At 41.8% G+C, this 25,546-nt stretch overlaps 2 protein-coding genes across 5 annotated transcripts in view; one reads left to right on the top strand and one right to left on the bottom strand.

Annotated features, from left to right (window-relative positions):
- The window catches only part of ppil4 (peptidylprolyl isomerase (cyclophilin)-like 4), a 70,676-nt gene extending 69,674 nt beyond the window's left edge, over positions 1-1,002 (top strand). For both annotated transcript variants that reach the window (XM_072250761.1, XM_072250762.1), the window contains one exon: positions 28-1,002. In XM_072250761.1, coding sequence (XP_072106862.1) covers positions 28-255 — 228 coding nt within the window. In that variant the 3' untranslated portion in view covers positions 256-1,002. The remainder of the gene's footprint in view (positions 1-27) is intronic.
- Positions 1,003-2,747: 1,745 nt separating this feature from the next.
- lats1 (large tumor suppressor kinase 1) overlaps positions 2,748-25,546 on the bottom strand; it is a 34,212-nt gene continuing 11,413 nt past the window's right edge. For 2 of the 3 annotated variants that reach the window (XM_072250758.1, XM_072250759.1), the window contains exons 4-8: positions 22,837-24,413; positions 16,216-16,798; positions 8,657-8,839; positions 5,089-5,195; positions 2,748-4,338 (exon numbers count right to left, since the gene is read on the bottom strand). In XM_072250758.1, the coding sequence (XP_072106859.1) occupies positions 3,823-4,338; positions 5,089-5,195; positions 8,657-8,839; positions 16,216-16,798; positions 22,837-24,413 (2,966 nt within the window). In that variant the 3' untranslated portion in view covers positions 2,748-3,822. Of the gene's footprint in view, positions 4,339-5,088; positions 5,196-8,656; positions 8,840-16,215; positions 16,799-22,836; positions 24,414-24,979; positions 25,156-25,546 lie in introns of those variants that run through there. The other variant, XM_072250760.1, reaches the window with a different exon arrangement.

Here is a 25,546-nt window from a genome sequence, read left to right as displayed (position 1 = left end):
ATCAGATACTTTTATCCTCCTTTACAGGCAGATGCTGAGAGAGAGACGCAACAGCACAAAAGCACAGATACCAACCATGAAAAAAAGAGGGATCAAAAGAAGCGTGAGCATTATAGAAGTCGAAGCAGTAGTGAATCCGAAGAGAAAGATTACCACAAACATAGTAAGAGTAAAAAGAAGTCCAAATATCGGGAAGAAACAGAAGGGAGGAGGAGCAGAAGTCCTAAAAGATCTAAGAAAATATCCTGCATGTAGCAGAGCAAGAGTGGAATGCATAACTATTTCTTATGCAACTGTGTCAATTTCCTTTCCATTTCTTAAAATGTAAATAAAATATGCAGTATGCTGTATTCATTTATAACAATTCTGTATTTGGTGTTTGGAGCACATAACAGCCACCAGCTATCAATCCCTGATGGTATATTTGAAAAGACTAGACAGAGTAAACGTGGATAGGATGTTTCTTATAGTGGGGGAGTCTAGGGCCAGAGGATGCTAACTCAGCATACAAGGATGTCCCTTTAGGACAGAGATGAGATGGAATTTCTTTAGCCAGAGAGTGGTGAATCCATTGTCACATATGGCTATGGAGGACAAATTTATTTAAAGTGATGGGTTATTAATAAGACTGTCAAAGGATATGGGGTTGAAAGAGACAATAAATCACCCTGATCAAATGGTGGAACAAACTTGATGGGCCAAAATAGCTTAATTTTACTCTGATGTCTTATTTAACATCAGAGCATGTAAGTGAGGCAGACGTACAACATTCTGGAAGACTCATTCCACTGAGATGCAACACTGAGCGTCATAGGAAGTCATTCCTGCCTGTGGCCATCAAACTTTACAACTCCTCCCTTGGAGGGTCAGACACCCTGAGCCAATAGGCTGGTCCTGTAATTATTTCCTGGCATAATTTACATATTACTATTTAATTATTTATGGTGCAACTGTAACGAAAACCAATTTCCCCCGGGATCAATAAAGTATGACTATGACTAAGAGACTGAACAAAAGAGCAAATAATTTCAATCTTTTTCCTGGCGAGCTTACGTAGAAAGAATAGAGATGGCACAGTGTAGCAGAGCGTAATAATATTACAGCACCAGCAATCTGGGTTCAATTCCATCATCGACTAAAGAGTTTGCATGTTCTCCCATGAATGTATGGGAACCTCTGGGTGCTCTGGTTTTTGTCACACATTGCACAAACATACAGGTTTGTCGGGCAATATCTCTAAATAAAGTATTTTGTTTTAAAAGCACTTAACCAAAACAAGTTCAGTGTAAAGTGGAATGCTAGTTTGCAAAACGCACAATTTAAAATTTGTGCAGATAGGTTCAGTATATATTGAGCACTGTAGCTACCAAGAATCAGTAGATATATTCAGTAAATTTTGCAATTGGTGTACAGAAGTCCTTCAATGGTTAAAACAGAAAAACACGTTCATCCTGCAGCATTCCTAACTTCTACACATATGCTATAGTAATTCCTACTTCAGACTGTTGTTTATTGACCACAGCTCAGCGTTCAACACAATCATACCCTCAGCTGGAAGTCAGCAAGCTCCCAAACCTGGGCCTCTGTACCATGGGGGGGGGGGGGAGGAGAAGATGGCACGATGCAGCATGCATGGCCGCTCTGAAATGATATCGGTATTTGTTAAGTAGGTACCGTGCACAATCCTGATTTGATGGAGACAGACGTGAGAGGCACGGAGGAATATCTGGTGAAACTTCTGAAATGCCTGCTTCGCTGCTGCTGCTACAGTGCGATCGAGAATCTCCAGGGGGGAAGGCCCCAAATCCTCAGCTTTGCCTATTGCCTTTGCCGGGGCCGGGGTCGAGGTGCTCGGCAGAGATGCGGTGCTTGGTGCTCGGTGTCGGAGGCTCGAAGTTTTTGGACAGACTCAGTCGGCTGTGGTCGGGTGCTTCCAGGGTGCTGCATCAGCAAGTTTGCGGCGCTGGAGGTTCATAACGGAGAGTTTTTCGTCCTTCTACCATCTGCGTGAGATGATGGGACTTTCAAAAGACTTTGGGACTTTTTTACTGTGCCCATGGTCTGTTCTTTATCAAATTACGGTATTGCTTTGCATGGTTGTAACTATATGTTATAATTATGTGTTTTTAGTCTTGGTTTGTCTTGTTTCTGTGATATCATACTGGAGGAACATTGTATCATTTCTTAATGCATACATTACTAAATGACAATAATAGGACTGCATGTCCTCATAATCTAATCTTTTATTAGCTTTCCTAATCACTACCTGCATACAAGTATTCTGCAAATCATGCACTAGGATTGCCTTGATCACTCCGCATCTGAACTTTGGCACCCTTGAACCTTTGGATAGTATGCTTTCTCATTTTCCCATATTACACCTGCTACACCTTTGCCCACATACTTAAACTATTTGCATCCTTTGTCTTCACAGTTTCATTTGGCAAATGTGACGATACATTCAGTACTTTCACCAAAGTAAATTGTATGGAGGCTGTAACTACAATCCTCGTAGCATACCATTTATTATTTCTTGCCAACCCGAGAAAGACCCCCATGTTGTGAGATTCTCTCTGGTCACCCAGTTATTTACCTACACCTCTTATCTCCTATTCCATGAACCTTTAATTTGTCACAAGAATTTCTGATGTCTGTAAAATCCAGGACTAATGCTGTGGCCTAGAGTAAACAAGTCTCAGTGTTAACACATTCTTTATAATCTAGGTTATTAAAAACATAGCCAATAATCAAGTTTGAAAATTCTTAGATTTAATGTCATTGAAAATAAAATGAGACAATGAAAGTATTTACTGTCAAATTAAATGTTTATACAACATGTATAATTTATAAATAAATTCAATGCATAAATTAGAAAAAATAGAAAGCTAATAACCTGCAATCTATATGCTTCTAAAAGAGAATTATTTTCATGTAAATTACACCAAAATGATTTCTTCATATTTGGTCAAAGCTAAGCAGGATGTTTTAAGGCACACCATTAAAGACCATTTCCTAGGCTTCAGAAAGATAATGGGTCATTTAGCATAGATCCATCCCTAATAGGGACAAATGGAAAGAAGCATAGGCCCACAATAGTGTTACAGCTATCTCCCCATCCTCAGCAGGGTACAGAATAGGCACATAGTGTTAAAAATCTATCATTTCCCCATGTGAGAATAGAATAGACTGTATAGTGTTACAGCCCTCTGCAGCTGCAGTGTGGGCACAGATTGTACTTTATAGTGTTAAAAGTCCTAAATCTAGAAACAGTATGTCAGCTGAGTAGACAGAAAACATGGATCACAGATTTAACCTTGTATCTTGGTGCATCTCTGCCCAGTCCCAGTATACAGCCTTACTGCTGGATATGCAGGAAGCCAACAGGCTATTAGTCTTTAACCATACTCTTCCAGCAAAGTTCTGTATTGGGAGTACAGCCTTGGAAAATAATACCTCTTTTGATGAAAAACATACAGGTATCTACTGTGCACTTCACTTCTGTGAAACTGTCCAAGAAGGGAGCACTTAAGGTATTGATATAGACTGTGCACTGGTCATGTACAAGGCAAGTATTACTGATAGGTGACTGATCACATGATCCAATTGATTCTTAATTTTAGTGTTAGGTACTAAAGTCAACATTCTATTCACACTTAACTGAAGAATTCAAATTACAACATTCAAATAAATTAATACTTACAAAATATATTTTTCTGTAAGTTCTTGAGAACCAGAACATGAAAACATCAAGTAAAAGCTAAAATCCATCACTGGGAATTAAACAACAAAGGGGGGTTTCCTTAAAAAAAATAAGACTTTCATTCATACATAGACCAGTTCTCGATTCTGGCTCCCTTTCCCCAAAACAACATTTTCTTCGTTATTTTCTGTCTGGTGTCCGGGTGCTTCCAGACTATGATAATCGCACTGCAGTGGTTTAGGGTAGCTATAAGGGTAGCCATTATCATCAAAAAATCTACGGAATGTAAACTCATAGAAAGCATGTTCTGGATGCTTCCCATTCTGATACCAGCCATTAAGTGTATCATTAACATTCTCTCCATCATTATCATCACTCCACAATTTGTCAGGATCCACAGGATCAAAATTGGACGTATCTGTTGGGTGAGTTATCTTGGGAATGTATGGAGCTGACTGATGCCGGATGTCACTGGAGAAATCAATCTGCCTGAAAAATGGATGGGCTTTTATTTCATCTGTGCCATTCATTCCGAGCCTATCTTCAGGGCCTCGACAAAGCTTGATAATAAAATCAGATGCTTCAGGGCTAAGTTTAGCTTGGGGTGGGATGTGAAGTGTTGTCTGCCAGTTTATGACCTGTGATAATAAACAATAATTAAAGCCATAAGACTGGTGTAGAACCACAGGAACCCACGAATATTGATTTCTTTAACTTCCAGTAATTTCTCTCCTCTCTCCCCTCTTTTTCCATTCTGGGCCCCTTCTTACCCTTCTCATCTGCCCATCACCTCACTCTGGTGCCCCCCCCTTCCATCTTTTCTTTATCAAATTCTTTCTTTAGCCCTTTACCTTTTCCATCTATCACCCAGCTTGACTTCACCCCTCCCTCACCCACCTGCCATCCCATCCCCCTCACTTGTCTTCACCTATCACCTCCTAGTTTGTACTCTCCCCCTCCCCCCACACCATCTTATTCTGGCTTCTTCCCCCTTCCTTTCCAGTCCCAATGAAGAGTCTCAGCCCGAAATATCAACTCTATTCCTTTCCATAGATACCACCTGACCTGCTGAGCTCTTTCAGCATTTTGTGCGTGTTACTCTGGAATTCCAGCATCTGCAGAATCTCGTGTTCATGGGGAAAAAAAGGCTTTTAAATAATGGCTGGTCCTTTCAGTCAATTGATTGGCCTCCCATTTTGGCATCTCTGCAGTGATAATAGGTATCCTGGAGAACTAATTTTGTTCCATTCTGTACCTGGTTCTACTTTATTGCCATCCTTTCTCTGTTTAAATGCTGTAACTGAACTCCAAGTAGTCTAAAAGAGGTCCCATGTATTAAAAGAAGCAGCACGATGCACATTAAGTATAATACGCAATATATTTATTACCTTAATCTGCGTTTCCAATGGAGTTTGTGCCAAGAAAGGAGGTTGTCCCACCAACATTTCATAAAGAATGACACCCACACTCCACCAATCACACAACTGAGTGTAACCTGCAAGATAGAAATTAATTTCCACATCTTAATTACAGGTTAATGGAAAAATATTCTAGTAGTCAATACTTGTTATTGAGGTTTTCATTACTGATCCATAAAATCCAGTTTTGTATTTCAGGTCAAGAGCACCTGTGGCAAGGTGTTCTTGACCTGAATAACAAAACCATATTTTATGGGTCAGTAATGAAAACCTAAATAATACTATGATCTACACAAGTCATACTTGAGACCGTGATGGGTTATTTGGTGTCTAGCTATTCTTAGAGCCAAGTTATGTTCTTAGGGCTTGTACTATCCACTAGTATAACCAGGATTTGTTATTGGCCGGCCATACTATTTTGGGATGGAATTGGTTTGTCGTACACTTTGTATAGGCAACCTTCATGTTACAGCCATTTGAGCCAACTGAACTGATGTGGGTAAAAAGTAAACAAATCTTTTGAAGTGTTGTTTCTTGACTTGTGGTTTGTGTTAGGGAAAATTGCGATAGTCTTTTTTCTAGAAATGTAGCCCTGATCCCACCCTCATAATGCAATACCTTGTATTACCCAGAGAGGCTCTTTTTTTAAATTAAACTTGCAATCTTAATCTTCAGGAGAATAAAAGAGAGTGAGCCGTTCAGTTTTACAAATCTATTTGGACATTTAATTAGATTATGTTGTTCCTTTCCACGCCTTGTGGCACATTGGGCAGCAACCTTTCCTTCCTTTATTGGCTTTGTCTGTTTTGTTTGAGGCTGCGTTGCTAGCTTGACGTTCAACCCAGCACGGATGGAAAGCGTGGAAGAGCCAGCCAGGTTCAGACCCAGGAACACTCGCCTCAAAGTCTGGTGCAGATACCACTGCACAACCAGCTGGCTAATTAGATTATGGTTGCCTACATAACTTGAATCAATTTTCCAAGTTTTCTAGCTGCCGGGTATTCTAAATAAAGAAAACAAAGGTGATATTAGAATTAAAAACGTTACAGCAACCAGATGGGATTAAACACCATAAACTCCTTAGAAAAAATACTAATTAATGACCTAATAGAGCAGTTATGATTAAGAAGAGTTTAAGGGGGAGTAAAAGATTTGTAGAATTAATTCTATTAAAAGCTTATACACTAATTGTAAAATCATCCTTCAAAAATCTAACAAAACTGAGAAGAAACTTCAGTATTGAGAGGAAGAGGAAAATTGCTAACATGGAGGGATTGAAGAGAATAGGATAGATGCATTTAGAGGAGGCTAGATAAACTCAAGGGCATAAGATAGGCAAGTTAAAAAAGGGTGGGGTTGAATAAATATGGCATTTCCACAATCCTTCTGATGCTTAACATTACATCTTAAAGGACCAGCTCTAATTTTAAGTTTTAATCCTTTATTCTGGATGTCTTAGCCTTCGTACTGAGTTGTGAATAAACAAAGGTTGAAAATTCTGTAACTAGTCCATTACTTCAATTTGCATCAGGCACAGATAGAATAAATTTTTGGATTTATAGGCTGCAAGCTTTTTGCTACTTCAGGGGAATTGGAGACAAGAACAGAACAAATAGTCGTTAGAAGAACATAAGAAACTATTTTCAGAATTTCAAGTGCTTTTACATGAAACAACTTAAAACTGAAATGAAACAATTTAAAACAAAATAGAAGACTTACTGCAAATTCTGGAAGATGTTGAAAAAGGAGAAGTTTATCCAAAATTGTATGTATTTCAGAAGAGTGAATAAAATGGAATATGGAATGATATTGTACGTAAGCAAAATTAATATTTTGTTAATTTAGCATCAACAAATTGCTTTTAAAGCAATGCATTACACAGAGCATTGTAGGTCAAATGTGAAGAAAGAATATAGTATTAATGCTAAGACTCTTGACAGTGTGGAGGATCAGCGAGATCTTGGGGTCCTTGTCCATAGGACACTCAAAGCTGCCGCGCAAGTTGAGAATGTTAAGAATGTGTATGGTGTGTTGGCATTCATCAACCATGGGATTGAGTTCAAGAGCTGTGAGGTAATGTTACAACTATGTAAGACCCTGGTCAGACCCCACTCAGAGCACTGTGTTCAGTTGTGGTCACCTCACTACAGGGAGGATGTGGATACTATAGAAAGAGTGCAGAGGGAATTTACAAGGACGTTGCCTGGCTTGGAGAGTGTGCCTTATGTGAATAGGTTGAGTGAGCTTGGCTTTTTTTCCTTGGAGTGACAGAGGATGAGAGGTGACTTGATAGAGGTGTATAAGATGGAAAGGCATTGATCGTGTGGATAGCCAGAGGCTTTTTCCCTGGGCTTAAATGGCTAACACAAGGGGGCATAGTTTTAAAGTGCTTGGAAGTAGGTACAGAGGGATGTTGGGGTAAGTTTTTCACACAGAGAGTGGTGGGTGTATGGAATGCACTGCCGGCGACGATGGTGGAGGCAGATACAATAGGGTCTTTTAAGAGACTCTTAGATAGGTACATAGAGCTTAGAAAAATAGGGGCTCTGTGGTAGGGTAATTCTAGGCAGTTTCTAGAGTAGGTTACATGGTCGGCACAACATTGTGGGCTGAAGGGCCGGTAATGTGCTGTACATTTCTTTGTTGTAGAGCAACATAAGAATCCATTGTGATCTGACTGAACATTTTGTCAAAATCTTGAGGCATTTTAAGAGAAGAGGGAGAAGGGTACAGCCAAGGTAAGTTTATTATCAAAGTACATATATATCACCATATACTACTGTACTGAGCTTCATCTTCTTGTGCACATTCTCAGTAAATACAAAGAAACACAATAAAATCAATGAAAAACTGTACACAATAAAGACAGATGAACCAGCGTGCAAAAGACAAACTGCGAATACAATGAGAAAAAAAAATAGTAAATAAATAAGCAATAAATATTGAGAACATGAGTTGTAGAGTCCTTGAAAGTGAGTCTGTAGGTTGTGGAATCAGTTCAGTGTTGGGTTGAGTGAAGTTATCTCCTCATGTTCAAGAACCCGATGGTTGAAGTGAAATAACTGTTCCTGAACCTGGTAGTGAGGGACCTGAGACTCTTGTATCTCCTTCCTGATGGGAACAGCAAGAAGTGAGCATGACCTGGATGGTAGGGGGTCCTTGATGATGGATGCGGCTTTCCTGCGACAGGGTGGAAACTCTGCAGGTTACAGGTCAGGCAGGTAAAGGCAACAAACGGTGAAGCAATGGAAATTGGGAATGTACAGGATGCCAGAATTAAAAGAGTTTAAAGACCTGAAAAAATTGTGATGGATGTCAAATTGCTTTTTCAAGACTCAAGCCATGCTTGCTTGGGAACTAATGGAGGTCAGCAAACTCAAAAGGTAATGATGGGTCAAAAAACAAGTTATAATGTGGCCAGCAGTATCATCATTAATTCAGCAGCAGACAACATGGTGGCTACAACAGTAAGGGAAAGAATCATTTCCATTTCCTGAATGGAACTGAAATGTTCTTCAAGGGAACTTATTAACTTTACCTGTACGGAGCAAGACTTCTGGTGCAATGTAATTGGGTGTGCCCACTAGGGAATGTGCCAAGCAGCGCTGATGTTGCCGAGCAGCTCTTCGCTCTAGTGGTTTTAGTCTCTCTGCACACTTACAGCTCTTGGGATCACCCCATTCACTACTGAAATCCATGCTGTCTTGCCGAGGATGGTCACCTGGGTGCATTAAGAAAACCCATTAACAATCAGAAGATTTATGAAGACAGTAACAGATGATTTATCTGAACAAATTCAAGTACTAGAAACATAAAGCTTCTGCAGATGTTGGAAATCTTGACTACATACACAAAATGCTGGCGGAACTCAGCAAGTCAGGTAAGCCAAGAAGGGGAATATACAGTTGATGTTTCATCAGTACTGGAAATGAAGGGGAAGAAGCCAGAACAAGGTAGGGGGAGGAGTAGAAGCTAGCTTGTGACACCAGGTGAAGGGTTTTGAAGTAAGAACTCAAAGATGATAAGAAGAGGTAAAGGGCTGAAGAAAAAGGAACCTGGTAGGAAAGGACAGTGACTATGGAAGCAAGGGAAGGAGAAGGGGCATCAGATGAAATGGTGAGAAGGGGTGAGAGGGGAATGGAAAAAGAAGAGTGAGGGGGAAACTATTGGAAGTTAGGGAAATCGATGTTTATGCCACCAGGTTGGAAGCTACCCAGACAGAATATGAGGTATTGTTCCTCTGAGCTCAGTGTGGCCTCATCGTGGCAGTAGAGGAAGCCAATCCAACATTTACAGGGAGGTGGCTCATCTAAGACATTCAACCATGGGGCAAGTGGGAACTGTTGAAATAACTTGATTACTAAGCACCCATCTTTGATCTGGAAACAGAGCTCTTCACAATTAACAATGAGCACACAATCATCTTTTCCTGGCTCTGATGACTGAAAATGTGCTGTAGTTGAAGCACAGAGGACAAGTTCATCAAAGGCTGAACCCCTGCAATTGTTGGCTGCATTTCAAGTTCATCTGTACAAAGCTTTCCCAGAGAAATCTATAGAGGACAGCAAAAGATTTCTGGAGATGCAGAAAGAGTAAGTGTTCTCTGACTAATCCCACAAAAGACTGAAGATGTTCCAATATGTTGAGCTATGTCCCCTATCAAAAAACAGGAATCAAATGGAACAAAAATGTTTAGTCGTCCCTGAGGCTTGATAATTTTTAAGCAGGCAAGTGTGAGACAGAAGACCATAAACAGAAAAGGTGACCAGTGATCAATGGCGACATCCTGCAATCAGCTCACAAACTACTGGAAGCTCTTATTCTGTTGAATATACCGCTCCTCCAGAACTGCGATCCATTGCAGGTTGTAATTTCCATGTTAAAGAGACGATCTGGCACTTTTGTGGTCTCCTGGGGGATTTGGTGAAATTGAGAGTGGAATGTGCAGGGGTGGCCATCGATTCCTAATAGCAGAACGCAAACCAATTGTCGGCTCCATTATTCCTCACCGATTAAAGTGTTACGCAAGATTAAAATTGCTGAGGATGAGAGCAGAAAATGACTGGGCGTTTGATTGGCCTCCCTCTCACCGCTGGTGGCAGAAGTTCCAGGAGTCTTGGGTCCCACACTGCAAGCTTCAATCGCCTCAGCATTGGTGTCTGTGGACTCTTTTTCAGGGGACTCTGTGGTTTGATGTTTAATGTCTTCAGTGCTGAACGCATTCCATGGCGTTGGGTGTTAGATGGTCTTTCTAGTGTGGGGTCTTTCTTTAAGCGGGTTCTATGATGTTTCTTTGTTTCGTTGCTGCCAGCACGAAGACCACTCTCAGGGTTGTACATTCTATACATACTTTGATAATAAAAGGACTTTGAAACTTTGACATAGTAGCAGAAATAGGCCATTCAATACTTTTGTGCCCATCCATTCTATTACACCACACCTGAAGGTGAATTCTATACTTTAGAAAACACTGAACTTCCTGTGAATTTTTTCACTCTAGTACAACACATTTTGCTGTCCAACATGTCAGTCCATGGCCTACACTTGTCCCATAAGGCCACTCTTGTGTGGATAGTCTCCAACCTGATGGCATGAATATCAATTTCTCCAGCTGGTAAAAACATTTTCCCCTCCTCCTCCCCTCTCCTATTCCCTGTTCTGGCTTCTTACCTCTTCTCACCTGTCTATCACCTTCCCCTGGTGGCTCTCCTCCTTCTCTTTCTCCTAGGGTCCATCTCCTCTCATGAGATTCCCTCATCTCTAGCCCTTTACCTTTCCCATCTATCTAGCTTCACCTACCACCTTCCAGCTAGCCTTCTTCCCCACCCTCCACTTTTTATTCTGGTGTCTTCCCCCTGCCTTTCCAGACCTGAATAAAAGTCTTGGGCCGATAGGTTGACTGCTTGCTTACTCATTTCCATAAATGCTGCCTGACCTGCTGAGTTCTTCCAGCATTTTGCATGTGTTGCTTTGAATTACCAGCATCTGCAAAATTTCTTGTGTTTACATTTTACTGTGGCTGCTTTAAAGTTGGAACAGATAATGTATTTACAACCTCATTTATGTGATGGACACCTGGATTTCACACCTGGATTTCACTCATTGCTCTTCAGACATCTGACAGCAAGAACATGATTTTTATCTGCTTGCAGACTTAATAACTCATAGCAGAGAGAAAAAACTGGGAAAAAAAGGAATAACTTTCCAGATTTCAGCCGATGTTAGCCAGAAGTCACATAATATAACAAAAGTAGTCAATGTCAAATCAAAGGCCTCATTCCATATTATTTTCTCTGCTCACCATTCTTTTTCTAGTCCAATCCAAACAGTGATTGTATTCAATTCTGAACAGATATTCAAACTACACCTTTGTTAAGACTGCCTCCCTCTCTTTGCCAGAGACCTTTGTGCCTAACTCTAATCAACTCTAGAACATATGTTCATATACATACACACACAAACAAAAATTCTACTTAATATAATCCATTTGCATGCATAATACTAGTTAAACATCATACCTCCAGTACAGCACATTGATAGATTTTATGCTGTCCAACATGAAACCTCATTTGGAAACTTGTTGATCGATTTCCATATGACCTTAGATATAGGAGCATAATTAGGCCATCCAGCCCATCGAGTCTGCTCTGCCATTCTAACATGGCTGATTTATTATCCTTCTTTAGCTCCTGATTCTCATCATAATCTTTGATGCCCTGATTAATCAAGAAGTTATTAACCCCCACTTTAAATATATTCAGTGACTTGGCCTCCACAGCCGTTTTGTGGCACTGAATTCCACAGATTTGCCACCCTCTGGCTAAAGAAACTCCTCCTCATCTATGTTCAAAGGGGACATCCTTGTATTCTGAAGCTGTGCCCTCTGGTCCACTATAAACATCCCCATTTCAACTAAGCCTTTCAGTACTTGATAAGTTTCCACGAGATCGCCCCTCATTCTATTAAACTCCAGTCAGTCCCAAGTCTTTATAAGTTACAATGGGCGTGCTGTTGACTAACTTAAAATGTAATGTGACCATCAAGGTAAAACCATACCATGTATCCCTGTTGGGGCTGCTTAAAAGGAACCCATCAGGCTAGCTTTGCACAAAACAAAGCTGAAACAGCAAGAAAGCAGCTTGCCTCCTCAGCTCTGTTTAATGATTCTTTGAATAGCAAAAGAACACATGAAGATAACCATTTAGAAGCGGTGCTCTAGATCATGGACAGGTCAGAAGGTGTACTGTAGTATGACTCCACAGGGTCTTATATTCAGAAGTATATTGCACAAGTTGACCACTGCATGGAACTGCACAGCAGCATACACACAATGACCTTGAAGACACAGCACAGAATAAAACATTCTGAACAGGAAAAATGCTCTTCTCTCGCTCAATATGAACTTGTTTCCAACAGTAGCTGAAACGTGCAGTTGTGATGTATTTGTAGGGAAGCCTGTTCTGATGTTGCTCTGACTGAGGTTCTCCTGCTTTGGTTGGTTGTTCTGATTAAGATGGAGAGGTAGGAAGAGCCAGATTTGCAGCATAATTTCAGCAAAAATGATTTGAACTGAGAGATCTGATAGATTTTCTAGACAGTATCTTTTTCCCAGGGTTGAAATGTTTAATATCAGAGGGCATGTATTAAGATGATAGGGGTTAAGTTTAAAGGAGATGTGAGGGAGGGGCAAGTTTTATTAAAAACACAGAGTGGTGGGTACCTGGAATAGGCTGCCTGGGGTGGTGGTGGATACATTAGGGACTTTCAAGAGACATTTAGATAGGCACATGAATTTTAGTTGTCTGTTTGATTACTATTTTAACTGTTTCAGCACAACGTAGTAGCTAAAGGGCCCGTTTCATGTTCTAACTTGTTCCTGACAAATAAAAGTCTCCTTTTGGAACTTGATAAACCTCTGCATTAAATAACAAGGATTTTGCAATTAGCTCCATAGGTACACTGTACAACTAAAGGTTCCATACTACAGCAGCCTTACACTTCAGTCTCTGCACAACTTCATAGCAGCAGAGGAGGAAAAGATGAGCAGTGGCAGATAGAGAGGTAAAATGAAGAGAGAAATTACCCATCATGTTCCTGCCTGCCACGATGAGGCTCAAATGCTTCTCATTATTTTGTGCCCCTATATCATGTACACCTTCCAGCCCTCTCTGCTTCAAAGGAAACAAACCCAGCCTAACCAGTGTCTCTCCATAACGGAACAGTCCATGCCAGGCAATATTCTCTGCACTCTCTACAATGCAATCACTTCTTTCCCATTGTAGGTGACCAGATTTACACGGCACGGTAGCACAGTGGTCAGTGTAGCACCATTATAGCACCAGTGACCTGGGTTCAATTCCCGCTGCTGGAGCTTGTATGCTCCCCCCTTGACCACACAGGTTTCCTCTGGGTGCTCTGGTTTCTTCACACTTTCCAAAGATGTACAGGTTAGGAGGTTAATTGTCACCTGAGTACAACTAGGCCGTGCTGGCCCATTGGGCCAGAATGGCCCGTTACTTTGCTGTATCCCACAATTTAAAAAAACGCACAATATTCTAAGTGAAGGAGTAGAGAAGAGTGAAAGGCATGGATTAAGAAAGAAGATAAACTTGAAAGTGGAGGAACTGGGGCACATGATGAAAGGCAAAAGAGGAGGGGAGAAAGCAGAAATTACAAATAGAAAGCATTTCTAAAATCATTCCTATGAAACTTCCAGTAACATTATAAACTCTGTATATTCGAAAAGTGCCGAGAAAGATTCTGGTACTAGTTTAGGCATAAGTGCCACCAAAGCACTGCCCATTATTTCAATTTCACAGGCATTACCCATTATCATCATATTCTGGGGCGTAACTGCTTGATTCACCAATCACACTGTACAGAGGTGTGGAGCAAGTTACTTGCAATTGACCGAACAGAGATATCCACTGATAACAACAGACTGAGGGAGAGTTCCCATTGATTATCATGGACTGACCATGATTACCACTAATTACAATGAACTGAAGCATTACTCTTCAATTATAATGGACAGGCAGTCTTACCCCACACCCAAAAACACAATGCTCAGAATGATCCAGTCTTGTGAACTCAGAGGTTTTAAAATATAATTTAAGTTGAAGTGACTTTATGTGCTTCAAAAATAACGAGCAACTGTGAAATCAGTGAAGAGAAGACAAAAGGAAAATGTGAGTAGTCTTAAGCCCCTTATCCAAGGAATGATGCACAGGCAAAGGAGGGAGTCCAGAGGAGATTCACATGAATGATTCTGGGGATTAAAGGGTTAACATATGAGGAGTATTTGATGTCTCAGGCCCTGTACTTATTGGAGTTTAGGAAAACAGTGAGGAAGGCTGGGGGAGATCTCGTTGAAACCCACAGAGAGTGGATGTGGAGAGGATGTTTCCTATAGTGGGGGAGTCTAGGACCGAGTGCACTGCCTCAGATCCAAGGATGCCCCTTTAGAATAGAGATGAGGAGGAATCTCTTTAGTCAGAGGGTGGAGTATCTGTGCAATTCATTGCCATTGATAGAATGGCGGTGCAGACTCGATGGGCCGAATAGCCTACTTCCGCTCCTGTGTCTTACTATCTAAAGTGAACTGACAGGACTGAGAAAGCAGTAACAAGTGAATCTGTTTGCCCAGTAAGAATGCAGCAGGCTTTTTCCAGAGGTTGGTTGAGACTAGAACTAAAGATCATAGGTTAAGGGTGAATGATGAAATATTTAAGGGATGAAATATTTAACCTGAGGGTTACCTCTACTCAGAGGGTGGTGAGAGTGTGAAATGCGCTTCCAGCGGATGTGGGTTTGATTTCAATACTTGAGAGAAACTTTGATAAGTATATGATTGGGAGGGGTATGGAGAGTTAAGGTCCAGGTGCAGGTCCATGGGACTAGGCAGAATAATATTTCAGCATGGACTAGGTGGACTGAATGGCCTGGTTTGTGCTGCAGTAAGCCAGTGCAAGCTCTTTTTGACAGCAATCATAAACAAAAGATTGGCTGATGTGATCAGCACAGACACCCTGATCCGCAGAACTTGTTCCTGCGAAGTACTGTTTGTTCTGTGTTGCATGCATGACTCTGAGGTTGGTATGGGAAAACTACGTTTTGATTATACCTGACACTGGCACCAGTACTGGGAGAAAACATGCTGTTCCACTGGAATGGGCATCATTGAAATGAGGCTGTGACCAAAGTCCAAAAAAAATTGCACAAATTGGACTATAGCTATGGTCTCAAACTAAAAAAAACTGGAAGGGTTTTGATGGCGGGGGGGGCGGGGGTGAATTTAGAAAGTTGCAAAGGCAGTAAAATGGATAGTCACAGCCAGAGCCTTTCCAGAAGAGATTAACATTTAAAAGACATTTGGACAGGTACATGGATAGAGGGATAAGAAACAAATGTAGAAAAATGAGACTAGCATTGGATGGTATGTAATAAGTTGGGCTGAAGGGCCTGTTTCCATCCATGCTGTATTACTCTATGTCTCTTAGAGACTGCAGTTTTTCCACAGCCCTGGATCATTTATTTTATTTATAGATACATTGTGGAACAGGCCCTTCCAGCCCAAGGAGCCACGCCAGTCAGCAACTGTATAACACTAGGCTGACCACAGGACAAGTTACAATGACCAATTAACCCACCAACAGCATGTCTTTGGCATGTGGGAGGAAACCCACGTGGTTACGGTTACTGTAAGTACAAGCTCCTTATAGACAGTGCTACATTCCAGCGTCCTGAGCTGTAATAGTGTCCACCCTAGCCACTATGCTACTGTGGAGCCCCACCTTCGCTTTCAAATACTAGATGCAAGAATAAAACTTACATTCTTGGTGCACAAAGGGAAAAAGATGACTCAATCTGACAACATCAATTCCTTTTAAGGACCTGAGATAAATTTAACCTTCTGTATTCCCCCTTCTATTGCCTTCCACAGGTGAAGGGATCGTGTTTCTTCAACAGGCTTCCCATATTAACAAATCCCAGACTATAAACAATGTTTTTTTTTCCAGTTGCACATCAGATTGAACAGAGCAACAATTATTTTCTCCTAATTACAGAATTCCCTATACATCAGTAAACATCACTTACCACTTTGATAATACTTGGAATCGTGGGTCCATCGGAAACCCGTGCAGAGCCCAAAGTCAGTGAGTTTAATGTGGCCATCTCGGTCAATCAGGATGTTATCTGGTTTAATATCCCTGTGAATGAAGCCCATTTTGTGAACACTTTCTACTGCACAAGTCAGTTCAGCAATGTAGAACTGTGCTAGAGGTTCTGGAAAGATGCCCATTCTTATAAGGAGACTCATCATATCTCCTCCTGGAATGTAGTCCATTACAAAGTAAAGGTTGTCTCGGTCTTGGAATGAATAATAGAGGCGAACCACCCACTCGTTGTCAGCTTCCGCCAAGATATCCCGCTCGGCTTTTACATGAGCAACTTGGTTACGCAGCAACACATCCTTCTTCCTCAGCGTCTTCATGGCATACAATGCATTGGTATCTACCTTCCGGGCTAGACAGACTTCTCCAAATGCACCTATACCCAGGGTCTTGATCTTCACAAACATGGACTTATCCATCTTTGCCCTTTTTAAGCGAATGTAATTGGACTCTTTCTGGCACAACATCTTGCGCATCTGGTCTTGGGCATCTTTTGATAATCCAACCTACAAGTAAGTAAAACAAAGACAGACTAATTTATTTTTAAAAAAATTGAAGACTTCTGGTTAAAATCTCTGATTGCACAGAATATTCCAAGAACAGAAAACAGTAATTTAAAAAGCTGTAGATCTGAAATGAACACCAAAATGCTGTAAATATCCAGTAGGTTAGGTATTTGTGAAAAGAGAAAGCGTTAACTTTCCAGGTCTGAGGTCCTGTGCCAGGTTCTTCCAGTATTAAAAGCAGTCAGCATCTCTCAATTTACGAATTGCTGGGGGGGGGAGGGGGGGGGAGAAGAGGGTGGGAACCAACCGACCTGAAGAGATGGAGGAAGCGGCGGTTGGCTCACAAATAGAGAAAGCTTGGAGACAGTGCGAGAGGGAGGATAGATAGGTGATAGAGAAGGGATACACTCAGACTGCTGGTTTGAGATGTGTCCACTTTAATGCATCATGAACAAAGCGGATGAGCTGAGAGCGTGGATCAGTACTTGGAGCTATGATGTTATGGGCATTACAGAGACTTGTATGGCTCAGGGGCAGGAATAGTTACTTCAAGTGCCAGGCTTCAGATGTTTCATAAAGACAGGGAAAGAGGCAAAAGAGGTGAGGGCATGGCACTGCTGATCAGAGATAGTGTCACGGCTACAGAAAAGGAGGAAGTTGTGGAGGGATTGTCTACTGTGGGTGGTAGTTAGAAACAAGAAGGGGTCAATAACTCTACAGGGTGCTTTTTATAGACCACCCAAAAGTAACAGGGGCATCAAGGAGCAGATAGGGAGACAGATTCTGGAAAGGTGTAATAATAACAGGTTTGTCGTGGTGGGACATTTTCATTTCCTAAATATCAACTGGCATCTCCCTAGAGCAAGGGGTTTAAATGGGGTGGAGTTTGTTAGGTGTTCAGGAAGGTTTTCTGACACAATATGTAGATAAGCCTACACGAGGAGAGGTTGTTCTTGATCTGGTATTGGGAAATGAACTTGGTCAGGTGTCAGATCTCTCAGTGGGAGAGCATTTTGGAGATAGTGATCACAGTTCTATCTCCTTTACCATAGCTTTGGTGAGGGATAGGAACAGACAAGTTAGGAAAGCATTTAATTGGAGTAAGGGGAAATATGAAGCTATCAGGCAAGAACTTGGAAGCAGAAATTGGGAAGAGATGTTCACAGGGAAATGTACGGCAGAAATGTGGTAAATGTTCAGGGGATATTTGAGTGGCATTCTGCATACGTATGTTCCAATGAGACAGGGAAAGGATGGTAGGGTACAGGAACTATGGTGTACAAAGGCTGTTGAAAATCTAGTCAAGAAGAAGAGCTTACGAAAGGTTCAAAAACTGGGTAATTATAGAGATCTAGAAGATTATAAGGCTAGCAGGAAGGAGCTAGAATGAAATTAGGAGCAAGAAGGGGCCATGAGAAGACCTTGGCGAGCAGGATTAAAGAAAACCCCAATGCATTCTACAAGTATGTGAAAAGTAAGAGAATAAGACATGAGAGAATAGGCCCAATCAAGTGTGACAGTGGAAAAGTGTTTATGGAACTGGAGGAGATAGCAGAGGTACTTAATGAATACTTTACTTCAGTATTTACGGAAAAGGATCTTAGCGATTGTAGACATGACTTACAGCGGATTGAAAAGCTTGAACATGTAGATATTAAGAAAGAGGATGTGCCGGAGCTTTTGGAAAGCATCAAGTTGGATAAGTCACCGGGACCGGACAAGATATACCCTAGGCTACTGTGGGAAGCGAGGGAGGAGATTGCTGAGCCTCTGGCAATGATCTTTGCATCATCAATGGTGACAGGAGGTTCCGGAGGATTGGAGGGTTGCAGATGTTGTTCCCTTATTCAAGAATGGAAGTAGAGATAGTCCAGGAAATTACAGACCATTGAGTCTTACTTTAGAGGTTGGTAAGCTGATGGAAGAGATCTTGAAAGGCAGGATTTATGAACATTTGGAGAGGCATAATATGGTTAGGAATAGTCAGCATGGCTTTGGCAAAGGCAGGTTGTGCCTTACGAGCCTGATTGAATTTTTTGAGGATGTGACTAAACACATCGATGAAGGTAGAGCAGTCGATATAGTGTATGTGGATCTCAGAAAGGCATTTGATAAGCTACCTCATGCAGGGCTTATTGAGAAAGTAAGGAGCAATGGGATCCATGGGGGCCTTACTTTGTGGACCCAGAATTGGCTTGCCCACAGAGGGCAAACAGTGGTTGTTGACAGGTCATGTTCTGCATGGAGGTCGGTGACCAGTGGTGTGCCTCAGGGATCTGGTCTGGGACCCCTTCTCTTCATGATTTTTATAAATGTCCTGGATGAGAAAGTGGAGGGATGGGTTAGTAAATTTGCTGATGACACAAAGGTTGGTGGTGTTGTGGATAATGTGGCAGACTGTCAGAGGTTTCAGTGGGACATTGATAGGATGCAAAACTGGGCTAAGAAGTGTCACATGAAGTTCAACCCAGATAAGTGTGAGGTGGTAAATTTTGGTAGGTCAAATATGATGGCAGAATATAGTATTAATGGTAAGACTGTTGGCAGTGTGGAGGATCAGAGGGATCCTGGGGTCCGAGTCCACAGCACACTCAAAGCTGCTGTGCAGGTTGACTCTGTGGTTAAGAAGGCATATGGTGCAGTGGCCTTCATCAACCGTGGGATTGATTTTAAGAGCCGAGGGGTAATGTTACAGCAAGATAGGACCCTAGTCAGACCCACTTGGGAGTACTGTGCTCAGTTCTGGTCACCTCACTACAGGATGGATGTGGAAACTACAGAAAGGGTGCAGAGGAGATTTATAAGAACGAAGGGTCTCGGCCTGAAACATCGACTGCACCTCTTCCTACAGATGCTGCTTGGCCTGCTGCGTTCACCAGCAACTTTGATGTGTGTTGTTTACAAGGATATTCCCTGGATTGGGGAGCATGCCTTATGAGAATAGGTTGAGTAAACTTGGCCTTTTCACCTTGGAGCAAAGGAGGTTGAGAGGTGACCTGATAAAGGTGTATAAGATGATGAGAGGCACTGATTGTGTGGATAGTCAGAGGCTTTTTCCTAGGGCTGAAATGACTAATACGAGAGGGCACAGTTTTAAGGTGTTTGGAAGGAGGTATAGAGGAGATATCAGGGGTAAGTTTTTTTTTAACACAGAGAGTGGTGAGTGCATGGAATAGGCTCCCAGCGACGGTGGTGGAGGTGGATATGATAGGGTCTTTTAAGAAACTCCTGGATAGGTAATTGGAGCTTAGAAAAATCGATGGCTATGGGTAACCCTAGGTAATTTCTAAAGTAAGTACATGTTTGGCACAGCGTTGTGGGCCGAAGGGCCTGTATTGTGCTGTAGGTTTTCTATGTTTCTAAATCATGGAAATTGTAATTGCCTTAGGACATTGTCATCAACTGAGAAAAATACTGTTTATTTAAGTACAGATTTCCAATTAGTTTTTCAGTCATTTGAGTTTAATTTGTCTGGTAATAAAAGGTAAATTGTCAATCTGCATCTTCCACCCAATAGAAAAAATATCATAGCACATGGGACAAGGGAGAACCCAGTAACAGTATATGCCCGCTAAAATAGTTAGAACTATTACTAAGAAAAACTTATTCTTATGAGGTTTGACAGGTTAGCTGCAAAATTTGCTTCTTGTTGCTGATGTGAACAGAACCAGGAGTCACTGTGCCATCAAAAGGGATCACCAAGTCAGGAATGTGATGAGCAGGGGTGTACTAACCTTTGTAGTTTCATATCCAAGAGGATTGTGGAAACTCAATAACTGGTCATTCAAAAAAAGAGGTTCATAGAATTTTAGACCTTAAGGACATCAAGGGATATTGGTGCAAGAAATTGGCACTAAGATAAAATAAAAGATCAATCATTGCCTTATTGAATGGTGGAGCAGGCAGAGAGCCAAACAATCCTATTATTATGCTCTTCACTAAATGCAGTTATCAATGGATTTTATTCCCTGGAGCGTAGGAGAAGAGTGGAGATTTAACAGAAGTATATAAAATTATGAAGGATTTCGATAGGGTAAATGCAGGCAGGCTATTTCCACTAAGGTTGTGAGAGACTAAAACTAAACGTCATGGGTTGCAGGTGAAAGGTGAAATGTTTAAGGGAACATGAGAGAGAACTTCTTCACTCAGAGGATGGTGCAAGTGTGGAATGAGCTGCCAGTGGAAATGGTGGATGCAGGTTCGATTTCAACATTTAAGTGAAGTTTGAACAAGTACATGGATGGGGGTGGTATGAAAGGCAAAAGACATCTTTACGAGAATGAAGAGTATACTGACCAATATTAAACTAGGCATGACAACCCGCCTCAGAGTACTGAAACATTACGTTTATCCAGTTATGTTATATGGCTCAGAATGTTGGACAATATCTAGTAACATGAGGAAACAAATTGAAGCAGTGGAGATGTGGTTTTTGAGAAGGATGCAAAGAATATCATGGACAAAACGAATATCTAACGAGGATGTCATGAATAGAGCAAGCAGAAAAAGAGAAATAACATGAGATCATGAAAAGACAACGTAACTTCATTGGACATGTGATGAGGAAAGAAGAGTTAGAATGCACGGTAATTATGGGAAAGATTGAAGGGAAGGAAGCAAGTGGAAGGCAAAGACAAATGATGATGAAGACAGCAGCCAGAGAGCTGGAAATGAATGCCAATGAATTGAACCATTTGACCCAAAACAGGAGTGTGTGGGCCATGGCAGTCAAAGCTCAAACTGGGCATGGCACCTGATGATGATGATGATGGAGGGCTATGTCCAGGTGCAAATCGATGAAACTAGGCTGGTTAATAGTTCAGCATGGACTAGATGGGCTGAAGGGTCTGTTTCTGTGCTGTAGTGCCAATGACTCTCTATCAATGAATCTTGCATGCTTATGCGGGGTGGGGGTGGGGGGGGAGAAGAATGTCTATTGGCCTTTGTTCCTCGGTCCTTCCCCTACAAGTTTGTCTTTTTTCAAATATATTGTTGTGAAGTTATCAAGGAACTTACTTCCACCATCCTTTCAGGCAGTGAATAGAATTTTCCAGTATTCATTACCTTCCAATTAATTTGTTCATTTTCTTTAAATGTACAAATCATATCAATGACTTTTGTGGAAGCAGGCATAACTGAAGTAATTTTCACACATAATTTTAGAAAGCATCATCAAGTCAGGCAGCATTTGTGGAAAGGGAAAGTGCTGATGCTAAAAGTCAAAGGCATTCTGTCATAACTGGAGAAGAGACAAAACATTTAATTCTAAGTTGCAGAGAAGGTGAGGGAGATCACAGACATTCTTTTCCTCTTACACCCAATCTCCACATACTCTGCCACTAAAATCTCCCGTTTAACAATTTTCCAGTTCTACAAAGGGGCTTCAGCCTAAAATGCTAACTGTTTCTCTTTCCAAAGATGCTACCTGATTGCTGAATGCTTCAAGCATTATTTTGGTTCTTTTTCAGAAATTTCAAGATATACCAAACACCACCTCCAAGTAAATCTACAGTACTGCAGAGAATGTGACACGTTGTAATTGAATGAAGTTTACTGAGAAATAAATAAAAAACACAACACCAAGGAAAAACTCCTCTTTTCATCTACAAACAGTGCCTGGGAACTTATAGACCAAATCAATTTAATCACTCATCAGAAAAAGTGGTACTGAAGCAAAAGCAGAATCTGTGCTCAGATTTCTGCTGTGGAACATCAATTTATAAATGTTTGACTCAAGAGGCAGAAGTTTTACCATGAAGTATAGGCTGACATATTGGCCCACATAATAGGGGAAACTCAGAATTCCTAATTTTAATTTTTACATACATCTGGTATCTCACTAGTTCTTCGGTCCTGGGACTGTTTGGCTTTTACTGGCCAATGTTTACAATACTGCCTTATAGAAACCAGACCAAAAAAAAGGAATAAACAGAGCTACTTGATTATCCACCTTGATGGCTTCTAGCGAATCGGTGGCATGCAAGTGAAGGAAGTTTTATGCTGATGAAGTACTTAAGAGGAAAATGAGCATCACTTACCCTTGACATTTCATTCTCTAGTTGCTTTTTGCGATGTAGCCTTTGCTGATGAGATTTGAGCACATTCTCCACATGCTGCTCCATGAAGAATTTAAATGCCTGCGAGGAGTAAATCTGAATTCGTGACTCTCTGCGCTCCTCATCCTTTTTGTTTTTCCTCACTGGGACAGGTGACGTTGTAATCTGTTTCTTCTCCTTCTCCAAAACATCAAGGCGTTCCCCAGACTCAACGACTTTCTCAGACTCATCCTCTTCTGTGCTTTGAGAAAATAATGAAGATGGTTTAGCTGACTGCTCATCTTTGCTGGCTTTAGCTATGGAATCATAAGGTGGTACAGACTGGTTCTGTTGTAGTAAGTGCTTGGGATACGGCGGAGGTGGAGGCTGGTAACTTGGAGCCTCGATCAACGTAGGTGCCTCGGGAACAGGAGGAGCCTGCTGCATCCAGGGAGGGTGAGTGGGGGCAAGTGCAGTCTGCAGTTCGGGTTTCTGTACGCGGATACTTTTCACAGGCTGTAGAATGGGAGCAGGTGTGATGGCAGTAACAGTGGTAGCAGATGGTTGCGAGTTGGAATGAGGCTGCCGGCTGGATAGAAGGTGATTATTGAATGAATTGGATCTTACGGGTGCATTCAAATTTTGGGGAGGGTGCCAGTTAGGCACTTCTGGAGTGCATGCCACCGCCTGGGGTTGTGTTGGAGGAGGCTGTGGCCAAGACGATGCAATCCCACTCACACTGATGTTATAAAGATCCAGGTTCTGGCTGTTTCTGTTCGGCACCATGACAGACTGCGAAACATTCCCATTCAGGTTGCTGCTGTAGGTGGAAGCAGCGGCTCCTCCTGCTTGCATTTGTAAGGCACTGGGGCTTTGCCGACTAGCCTGAGGGTGAGGGTACGGAGGTGGTTGACGGCTCACAGGATTCCCACCCATGACATTTTGATGAGGCACAAAGTGTCCACCCATGGATCCATCTGCCTGTGCTGATCCATTCTGATGCGCTGTTCTGCCTGCTGGGTAGTTGTATTTAGTACTGGTAGTGTTTTGCATAATTATAGGTTGTCTGCCAAGTGGAATGGGACTTATACCACGCTGGCCTTGGGGTGGTGGGTTCATCATAGATGCAGCACCAAGGTTGGACGGTGGGAACCCGTCCTGCCAGGTCCCTTGTGGCACAGGAGATATCCGCGTGATCATGTACTCCATGTTTCCAGAGAAGCGCTTTGGTTGCTGGCTCCCCTCCCATGAGGCTGGGGGAGGAGTGGTGCCACGTGGGGGAGGGGTCTGCCCTCTCGGGGGAGGTGGCGGTGGGGTTACACTTCTCACTGGAAGTTGGGGGGGTGCATTTGCTCTCTGAGAGTTCACTGCTCCCAAAGACCCCTGTCCATTCCCAGGATGACTCTGTGTGTATGCAGTCATTCCAGAACTTGAAGACAATGGCCGACCTATTTCTAACTGGGAAATAGGGCTTTCTGCACGATATCCCATGCCTTCCATCAATGATGGGCCATGTCGTTGTGCAACCAATGATTCTTTAGAACCCTTCCAACTTGGTCTCCGATTTACTGTGTTGGATCCTGTTTAAGAAGATGACAGAAAATATAACATAATGGAAATGCAAAGTAACCCCGTAATTTGAATACAGCAATTATTATTACTCAATGTAACTGAGAAGACAGAAAATATTGGGATTCAACAACCAGGATAAATAGCACTATTTTATGTTGGATAATTGCTCCCAGTGTTTACTTCCAATTGTCAAGAGGGTATAGAACCTCAAATCAGAATAGAATACAGGAAGGAAGAAGTGCAGGACTCCATTGCTGTGGTATTAAAGAAGATCTGATTGAGGAGTTTCAGGTGCCAAAATGAAGGACTCATTGTCATAAACTCTGGAATATTTCCCGAGTCACAATCAAATTAACACAGGGATAAGATGGTGATGAACATGTGTCTGAAGTTGAGTTGTGGGAAAAAGGAGGTCCATTTCATGGAATATTGCCATTAGCACCAGGAGAGGAAGAAGCTGATATATATCCCTCACAAAAACCAGAAAAAAAAGTGTATTTACTCCAAAACTGGAAATGGATATGGGCAAAGCTTGTATTGTGAGCATGTGTCTACTTTGAAAAGACCCATTTACCATGAATATCTCATGTGAGCTCAGCCAACATCTTCACATAGGTACCTAACAGGTACAGGTGTGCGCCGCTTAACGTCCCTCTGGACAATGTCCGATTGCATATACGTCCGTAGTCCCGATCGGAGAACGTGATGTAGCGGACATAACCAATCTCGCGTATTGCACGTCTCTTTGAGTGTAGTAGCATTATCTCTCTGTTTAACTTTCTTTCAAAAATATTACCATAAAGTGCATCATGGCTTCCAAACGCAGTAAAACCACTCCTAGTGATAGCAGCAGCAAGAGGCAAAGGAAAAGTATTGATTTGGAAGTAAAACAAAAGGTTATTAAACAAAATGAGGGTGGAAAACCAGGGAATGCTATTGCTCCAGATTTAGGCATGTTGCACTCAACAATCACAATAACCCTGAAAACAAAGAAAAGTTTCTGGAAGCTGTTAAAAGATCGGCTTCACTGAAAACTACAAGGCTCACGAAAATGCGAGAGGGACCTACATCGGATATGGAGAAATTGCTAATAACATGGATTAAGGACCAAACACAAAGAGAATCCCTCTCAGCACGTTGA

The sequence above is a fragment of the Mobula birostris genome, chromosome 2, assembly GCF_030028105.1.
Source record: "Mobula birostris isolate sMobBir1 chromosome 2, sMobBir1.hap1, whole genome shotgun sequence".
In the NCBI taxonomy this organism is placed as follows: Eukaryota; Metazoa; Chordata; class Chondrichthyes; order Myliobatiformes; family Myliobatidae; genus Mobula; species Mobula birostris.
The sequence above is the reverse complement of the archived record's forward strand: the minus strand, read 5'-3'. Positions and strand labels throughout refer to the sequence as shown.